Source organism: Natator depressus, chromosome 1 (assembly GCF_965152275.1).
Source record: "Natator depressus isolate rNatDep1 chromosome 1, rNatDep2.hap1, whole genome shotgun sequence".
NCBI classification, from domain to species: domain Eukaryota; kingdom Metazoa; phylum Chordata; order Testudines; family Cheloniidae; genus Natator; species Natator depressus.
This window is the reverse complement of record NC_134234.1, coordinates 240,155,491-240,165,028: the sequence shown is the minus strand read 5'-3', so window position 1 is coordinate 240,165,028 and position 9,538 is coordinate 240,155,491. Positions and strand designations below refer to the sequence as shown.

General features: G+C 42.3%; 1 protein-coding gene across 2 annotated transcripts in view; it reads right to left on the bottom strand.

Annotated features, from left to right (window-relative positions):
* Positions 1-2,575: 2,575 nt before the first annotated feature.
* KDM5A (lysine demethylase 5A) overlaps positions 2,576-9,538 on the bottom strand; it is an 86,182-nt gene continuing 79,219 nt past the window's right edge. For both annotated transcript variants that reach the window (XM_074939122.1, XM_074939130.1), the window contains one exon: positions 2,576-4,393. In XM_074939122.1, coding sequence (XP_074795223.1) covers positions 4,181-4,393 — 213 coding nt within the window. In that variant the 3' untranslated portion in view covers positions 2,576-4,180. The remainder of the gene's footprint in view (positions 4,394-9,538) is intronic.

Here is a 9,538-nt window from a genome sequence, read left to right as displayed (position 1 = left end):
GCGCCAAAAGTGAAATCCCTGCAAGCTGCACGGAAACTTTTTAAAGACAGCATAATAGAGGATCAACTTAAATGTTGACCCCAAATTAAAAAGACTGTAAGAGGACCAAAAAAGTGCCACCGTGGCTAAACAAAGTAAAAGAAGAAGTGAGAGGCAAAAAGGCATCCTAGTGAGTAAAACAGAAAGGAGCATAAACTCTGGCAAGTGAAGTGTAAAAATATAATTAGGAAGCCCAAAAAAGAATTTGAAGAACAGCTAGCCAAAGACTCAAAAAGTAATAGCAAAAAAAATTTAAGTACATCAGACACAGGAAGTCTGCTAAACCACCAGTGGGGCCACTGGACTATTGAGATGCTAAAGGAGCACTCAAGGACGATAAGGCCATCATGGGGAAACTAAATTAATTCTTTGCTTCGGTCTTCACAGCTGATGATGTGAGGGAGATTCCCGAACCTTAGCCATTCTTTTTACTGTCCCAGATTGAGGTATCATTAGAGGTGGTTTTGGAACAAGTTGATAACTAAACAGTAATAAGTCACCAGGACCAGATAGTATTCATCCATGAGTTCTGAAGGAATTCAAATGTGAAATTGCAGAACTACTAATTGTGGTTTGTAACCTATCATTTAAATCAGCTTCTGTACCAAATGACTGAAGGATAGCTAATGTGATGCCAATTTTTAAAAAAGGGCTCCACAGGTGATCCCAGCAATTACAGGCCAGTAAGACTGACCGGGCAAACTGGTTGAAACTATAGTCAAGAACAGAATTGTCAGACACAGATGAACATAATTTGTTGGAGAAGAGTCAATATGGTTTTGTAAAGGGAAATCATGCCTCACCAATCTACTAGAATTCTTTGAGTGGGGTCAACAAGCATGTGAACAAGGGGGATCCAGTGTATATAGCGTACTTAGATTTTCAGCAAGCCCTTGACAAGGTCCCTCACCAAAGGCTCTTAAGCAAAGTAAGCTGTCATGGGATGAGAGGAAAAGTCCTCTCATGGACTAGTAACTGGTTAAAAGATAGGAAATAAAGGGTAGTAGTAAATGGTCAGTTTTCAGAATGGAGAGAGGTAAATAGTGGTGTCCCATAGAGGTGTATACTGGGGCCAATACTATTTAACATATTCATAAATGATCTGGAAAAAGGGGTAAACAGGGAGTTGGCAAAATTTGCAATGATACAAAACTATTCATGATAGTTAAGTCCAAAGCAGACTGTGAAAAGCTACAAAGGGATCTCACAAAACTGGGTGACTGGGCAACAACATGGCAGATGAAATCAATGTTGATAAATGCAAAGTAATTCACATAGGAAAACATACTCCCAACTATCCATATAAAATGATGGGGGTCTAAATTAGCTGTTACCACTCAAGAGAGAGATCCTGGCATCAATGTGGGTAGTTCTTTGAAAAAACATCCACTCAATGTGCAGCGACAGTCATAAAAGCGAACAGAATGCTGGGAATCATTAAGAAAGGGATAGATAATAAGCCAGAAAATATCATATTGCCTCTATATAAATCCATGGTACACCCATATCTTGAATACTGCATGCAAATGTGGTCATCCCATCTCAAAAAAGATATACTGGAATTAGAAAAGGTTCAGAAAAGGGCAACAAAAATTATTAGGGGTATGGAACAGTTTCCGTATGAGGAGAGATTAATAAGACTGGGACTTTTCAGCTTGGAAAAGAAAAGACAAAGAGGGGAATATATAGAGGTCTATAAAATTGTGACTGGTGTGGAGAAAGTAATAAGGAAGTGTTATTTACTCCTTCTCATAACACAAGAACTCAGGGTCACCAAATGGAATTAATAGGCAGCAAGTTTAAAACAAACGAAAGGAAATATTTCTTCACACAACACACAGTCAACCTGTGGAACTCTGCCAGAGGATGTTGTGAAGGCCAAGACTGTAACAGGATTCAAAAAAGAACTAGATAAATTCATGGAGGATAGGTCCATCAATGGCTATTAGCCAGGATGGGCAGGGATGGTGTCCCTAGCCTCTGTTTGCCAGAAGGTTGGAATGGGCAATGGGATGGATCACTTGATGATTACCTGTTCTGTTCATTCCCTCTGGGGCACCTGGGATTGGCCACTGTCTGAAGACAGAATACCGGACTAAGATGGACCTTTGGTCTGACTCAGTATGGCGATTCTTATATATAGTCTGCAAGTAGCTGAAATTGACATCAACTTCTCATGCCAAGGCACTCAATGCCCTATAATGTCTGCCCTATCCCTCAGTGTCTAAACTCATTATTTCTTCTGCCAAAGGCCCAGGCCTTCCCCTTTAAATCAGCCACTGCCACCACCTCCACTTCCCAGGTGTCAGGAACAGACAAGCAGTCAGGTGAAGTTAATCTACATGAAGCAGACTGAGCTGAATTTCTAGTTACTTTTTTGCCTGGAAAATGTCGGCTGGTATCTCAGCCAGCTAAAAAACCCTCCAAAAATTGAAGTACAAAAAAAGGGACACAGAACAGTCAAGACAGAACACTTGTTTTTGTCAATTTTTTTTTAAATCCCAGCCCAGCTTCTACTAAGACTGGACACTACGTACAACACTCCTAGAACTGTAGAAGAATGGAAACACAACAGGGAAAGGGGGGCAAGACAGCACAGTGGCCAGCTTCAGACACTCACATACATAAAGCCAGCAAAGACTGGAGTCAGCAAGGCCCAGGTGCCCCAATAACAGGAACAATCCCAAACACGAAGGTAGCACGTGAAATGTATTTACCTATTTAAACACAGGCAGCTGGTTAGGCTAGGATGGGGAAGATAACTGCTAATTCCTTGTACTACAAGGAAAGAATGGAGTAAAAAACCAAGCCCGTGGGCAGGTTTTATGCTTTGTGAACCTCTGTCTCTGTGCTGCTGGTAACAGTGGTAAGTATAAAAAAATCAAAGAAAAATAATCTATTTATAGAACAAGTCAGTAGTCTGAGACATTTAGAAAAAAGTAAAAACAAGTCCTTTTTAAAAAATGGATTTACTAAAACAACTGTCACCCAGGATTACCCCACGCCCTCTGTCCTCCAGCAAACCTGGGGGCAACTTCCAACAGGATCTGCTGCTGATTATAGGCAAAGCCAGCAGGGAGGGGATCTGCGCTGTGATCAGTATCTGCAGACTGCTTGCTGGTATCGCTCAAGGCCATGCCTGTAGCTCGTGATACTGGAAATACTTGTGAATGGAAGTTTTCACAGAAGCACATGTCAGGGTAACCCATGAGGTAAGTGGGCTGTCCTCATTCCTCCCCATCCCTGGGCACAGATCACTTTGCTGTATCTCTCCACCAGCTTCAGCCTGTGTCAGACAACTGTAATACACAGGAACACGGAACACTAACAATGCCTAGAACAGGAGAGATGACCCCTGTATAGTGAAGGAAAGTGCTCTTTACTTTCCAAGCTCTGGCATAGACTGACATCTTAACTGATGCTTTGTTGCCCCTCCTCAGGACGGACAGGGAGATTGACTTTCCCCGTCAGGAAAATATACATGGTGGGGTGGGCTGGGTATCTTTTTGGTAAACAGAACCAGTGCTGATTTCTGAGACCTTGAGCTCCTTTGCCCTCTAACTACAAAATAGAAACTAAGAGCTATTCAGCCACCCCCTTCCATCCCTGTAATGTAGTGTGAGCTGCCTGGCCATTGAGGCAGGTTCATTATTCCCATACACTTCCCTGTTGGCTCAGTTGGTACAGAGAGACCACTGGGCTGAAGGTAACTTCCAAATCTCTGCATGGACAATATGACTCCATGGGGCAACCTGGTAGGGCTGAGAGCTCCAGCCAATGGCCACCCATTCCATGCCAACCCCCGTTTCACAGATGCACTTTTAACACACCCAAGTGTCTAATCTAACAGCCCCATGTCTGCTCAGTCTCTGAAGGCAGCACCCACACTCAGCTGGAAACACTTTCATTTAAAATATTGGCTGGAACGCCCACAGAGGTGGAGTCTGCACTGATGGGTTGGAACCACTGTGCCTCTGACATCCCCATTGTACAGAGGAAGCCAGCAATAAGGGACCATCTCTGCTGCAGGGCTGTACATCCTTGGTAGTGAGGCTGAGTGGCTACAGTAGCTTCAAACACCCTCTTTCAGTAGGGTCTCGGTGGTCCATTTTCCCCAAGTCCCAGGGAGATTGAGTAGTTGCTAACTTGTCTCCTTGAGATCTTCCATGGGTAGCTTGTAGCTCAGTAAGAACTGGGGAGGTGGTGCATGAGCTGGGCTACTTGGGCCCTGCATCGGTTTCTTTGCGCAGTTCATACAGATGTAATCCTCATTCTCTGCCATTTCTGGAGAGACGCCAACACAAACTTGATGAAACCACTCGTCACAGCCACCATCACACTGCACCCAGTCTACCTGCAAGAGACAAGATCAACACCTCATGAAGAACCCTGCAAGGGAAACAGGTGTCCGATTCAACTCTCCAGACCTGGGTCAGAAAATAAGCCCGGGACTCTGCTCAAGTCAACTGTCAATGGTAGCTAAAGTCATGACAGTTCTTTGCTAGGACCAAACCGGGGGGGGGGGGGGGGGGGGAGAGAGAGAGAGAGAGAGAGAGAGAGAGAGAGAAAATGAATCTTGGCATTGCCTTCTACAGCTCCATCACTTCACACTCAACCTGTACTGTCCTGAAGATGCAGAAGCTGCCTGGTTTCAGTGTGGCCTATAGTTTAGGTTTAGATTTCAGTACAGTTGAGTAGTATCAATAGATCCTGAGAAAGGATCACATCCTATAATGCGAGGACTCTCTTCTCAGTCAGATGTGGGGAATTTTGTAAGTCGGACTTGCCCCAAAGCTACCTGCACAATACCCAGCCTAAACATTCAGGGATGTTCTTCCAAGATAATCCATTGTATTTATGTCAATTATCTCCTTAAGTACCCAAGGAAGCAGAAACACTCAAGTTTAGTCAGTTGCACAGAGCAAACAAAGAGCACTAGTAATATGTGCAAAGGGAATGGATTAGCACTATCCTGATTCCTAAGGATCAATTACAATGGAAATGTTAAGAGTGAAAAAGCCTTTCGAAATCCAAGAAAGCTTAAAGTACATGTTACTAGAGGGCAAGGACATATGACCAGCCCTTGGGAAAGAGCAACTACAGTGCCTATACGGCGACCACTTTTCAGACAAAAATACTGTATTTATTTTCGGTTTTTTGCTATAAGTATCCCCCCTCCCAGCAGAGTCCGAAACAGATTACTGACGGTTTCTCATTTAAAACATACTAATTAACCCCAACTAATTTACCCACTTCTCTACTCGTCCCTTCTTCAATCCCACCCCCCTTCTCTCCCATCTAGGTCACCTCCATGAATCTCAGTCCAGTTGCCTTCACCTAAACAGACAAAGAGGATGGTACCAACTGGACTCAAGGTGTCTCCTGAGAAATGCATAAATCATAACTTACTATCTACTGTCTACTACTAAGACCCAGTTCCTCTCCTATCCTAGGTCAGGATGCTCACAGTGCCATTCCAGACTCCCTACTTTAACTACCCAATCACTTTACACCATGAGGTGTTTTCTGATTTTTATTTTGAAAAATGGCAATTAAGCCCCACTTCTGTCTCCTCTCCTGATTCTTCAGCATATCAGCAGCTGAAACACCATTCATCAAAGCCACTATTTACCTCAACTTTTCTGAACAAAAGCACCTCCTTGCACACACTGAAAACCCTTTGCCTGATCCTCCCTCACTCGTGACCATGCTCCCTAGCCTCAGCAATATTCTGGAATACAAGGGCTTCACTTACCACTTTACCTAGACCATCCTCCTTTTGATTTTCCAGGTTCTAAAACTGTTTGATTTGTCTCCTCGTATATGGAAGATTTCAGAACCATCAGTCACTCTTCCCTGAGGGCCTTCAGCAAGGAGCCAATGATCTTCACTTAGTACAAGAAACTAACTGCTTTGCTGTTCCCTCACTCTTTCACTAGAGCTCATCTCGAAGTATTTCTTTTCTCCCTCCTAGACTTTTCATTGCTGGATTCAACCATTAATCTTTTGATCCAGCTGATCAAGCCACATGTACCATCTCCCTGTTAAGTTTGACAACAAAGCTTAACTCCACATAATGAAGCCCTTTTCAAGGGGGAAAAAACCTTTGTCCCAAGACTCTCTTCTATCATTCCCCCTAACATAGCCCAACCTTCACTTCCAGGCCTAAGTTGGACAACCAATCATCCTTGACTTGACCAAAGTTTTCTTTTGTTCTCACATCACACAGGTGTAATAGGCAGCCTTGCAATCTGAGGAACCCTGCCAGAATTCATCCCCCATTCCTTTGACCCTGTCTCAGATAAAATCCTTACTCACTGCCAATTGCAATCTTCTCCTACGGTTTTCATAATTTTTTATTCTTAGAGCCCGGGGGGGGAAGGGGGCGCTGAGGAAGAGACCTAGAATATGGCTGCTAGGCTAATCTTGTCTCGCTCCAGGAAACAGAACAACATTACTCCCATCTTCCTGGTTCCACCAACTGCATATCAGGATCCATTTCGAACTGCTCTTTAGTATTCCAAACACTTCCTGGAGTTAGTCTACCCTAACTGAGTTCAGATCTATTTATCTGCCTACTTTCTGACCTTCCTCAATTACACTCCACAATTAGGGAACTCATTCACTGGTGCTATTCTATTTAGCTGAAATTCTTCCCTGCCTCTCCTCAGCTACCAAGTCACTTCTTTAATTTTGCCTTAAATCCTTCCTTTATTCTTTAAACTTATGTTCTTCCTCCTCCAACACCTAATGCATGTAGAAAACTGCAATAGCACATGAAGGAGTCTGTTAGAAGTGGATATACACTTTCACGGCCTCATGAGGTCTTTCAGCACATTGACCCTAAATTCTACTGCAAAGCCCTCAATTTCTGCAGCACACTGAATTTTTTGCAGCATCTTCATGTAAATGCCAAAATAGACATTTTTATTTGATTAAATACAAAAAGGAATAATGTAAATCTCTGCAATGTTGTATTTGAAAGGTGATTTTGGCAACCATAAAGACTAAACTCTTAAATGAAAGTTTAGATTCTGCAGCCAAATTCTGAAGCGGTGTGCGGATTCTGCAGCAGCAGAATCTCAGAAAACAAAGGAACCTGATTATTGCATTTGGCCAAGTCAGGGCCATATGACCTTAGTTGCACTACTGCCTCCAAAAATCTTAGGCCATGTAAGAGTCCAAAACTACTGAGCTGGTAGCAAGTGGCTGACAAAGTTAGCTGAATTACTTACAACTCTGATGTTGCCAAACATTTAAGGGAAAAATACCCTCAACTTTTAGATGAATTTGCTGTAGAACAAAACAAAAGCTGTTCAAGAGAAACAAAAGTAAATTAAAACTCTTAAAAGCTCAAAGGCACCAGCAGGTCAACCATTTTCTGAGTAAAAGCATATTTTAATTTGAATGTGATAAGAAGAAACTGGAATCAGATGATTAAGAAACTGCCGTATTAATAAAAAACAATTTACTGGAACATTTATCAAAGCCATTAGCTGTTGGAGCTCTGCTATCAGCTTACAGGACCACATGAAACTGAACTCAAATTATACTGGAAAATAACTAACATTTTTGAAGCAAAGCAACAATTAATGATCAAAACTAACTGAAGGTTTTACTTTAATTTATAATCAAACTATATCTGTATCGGTTGAAAAAGTGACTGATTGCAGGCATTAATGCCTGCAGTTCCAGGAATTTACTCCTGGGGGAATTCTGCGCCAAAAAATTAAAAATTCTGCATATTTTATTTGTCAAAATAATGCAATATAATCACACTGCTTTCAATTTAGGTAATGTATTTGAACTACAATACAGTGGATTGAGAATGGGAGTGGGGAGCATTGGAGGAAATCCCCAAACCCTCTTGCCTAATAGTAATGTAGCTAGGTTTGACTCTATTTCTAGTTATTAGTCAACGAATACGTGCAGCCACATGCTCAGTGTAACATCATAGGCAACTGGAGAGCAAATGAGGGCTGGGGAATCAAACTCACAATTTATATTGGCCAATGACCATCTCCAGAAAAGTAAGTAGCACATTTTGATAAGAAATTTTTTCAGTCCAAAAATATAGACCAGGTCTAATCACTAAAGCACCATCAGCATTTATAAGGCCGTACTGTCCTTTACACCACTCTGGCAATGTAAAGGAGCCTTAAAACTTTTACAAATGTTTTATACTCCCGGGGAAATTCACAAAGACAATGGGAACAATTCACTAAGTAGGCAGGCTGCTACATTCTGCTCTGCCTGAGAAGACAGCCTGTGCCATGCCTACCTCCTCAGACATACCCTGAAGCCCTGCCCCTCCATGCGAGCCATGCTGCAATAGTGAGTGAGAGGGACAGAATGTTTCTCTCTCTCACACACACACACACACACACACACACACACACACACACAACTGCCCACCCCCTCACACACCCCGGTGGCGATTTACGTATCTACTGGCTGCTCTGGGCACCTGAACCGACCTGTCTGTGCTGCCAGGGAGCGCATGACTGCTCTTGTGGCTTCCCTTTGCTCCCCCGTCAGAGGTATTTTTCTGCAGGAAAGCAAAGAAATCTGCGGGGAGACATGAATTCTGCACAAGTGCAGTAACGCAGAACTCCCCCAGGAGTAAGCAATTATATTCCAGTGTTGGTCACCTTCTATTCATAGGGCTAGAGCATTTAAGTTTTATTTTGTATACATACATATACAAAAACATGCCTGTCTATCCCACAGAAAATAATTCTAAGGAATGTTCTGACTAGTTTTAGAATGCTACACATAATGCTAAGAATTTGCTCGTTAGCATAGTGTATATCAAGTTATTTAAATGAATATGTACTTTATCAGAATGTAAATTCAGAGACACTACTCCTCTACTAGGAACCTCATTCCAGTCAAAATGTACTATATTCTGCAATATCATTTATAAGATAGATGGGAAAGAACAACTAGATCCCAGCAGCAGAGGACTGTTCTCTACAGTATATTTTCTAGTGTTTTGCTCAGTTTAGTTTAAGAGTTCCAAGTAGTTAGTGTCCTGACTGAAGTGGTAAAGGCTAACTCCACAACACACTGTCTCAAAATCAGGAAAATCTTCCTGATATTCATGCAGTCCTGTACCCCTCACTGAATTACACTACAAGTTGACAGTTTCTATTAGGGTTTTCCCGTGAAAAATTCATTTTATCTAAAAAAAAAATAAGTTTGATCACCTCCATCGGTTACTTTTGCTATAATCTGATGAATTCCCAAACCGCTGCAGATTCACCTCGGACAAGAAAAGTGGGGCAGTACAGCCTGTGGTTTCATTCAACTCGCAGCCTCATGGCTCACAGGCTTTATTTAAGAGCTCTGGAAAATTAATTTTCGTTTATGAGGACTGCATGTCCATTTTAGACGTTTGTTCAGAAAACAGACCGGGGCAAAAAACAGTTCTAGCTAAAACACAGAATTAACCCCTGGGGGTCAAGTCAGCATGTCTTCCATATTATTAGCAACAAAG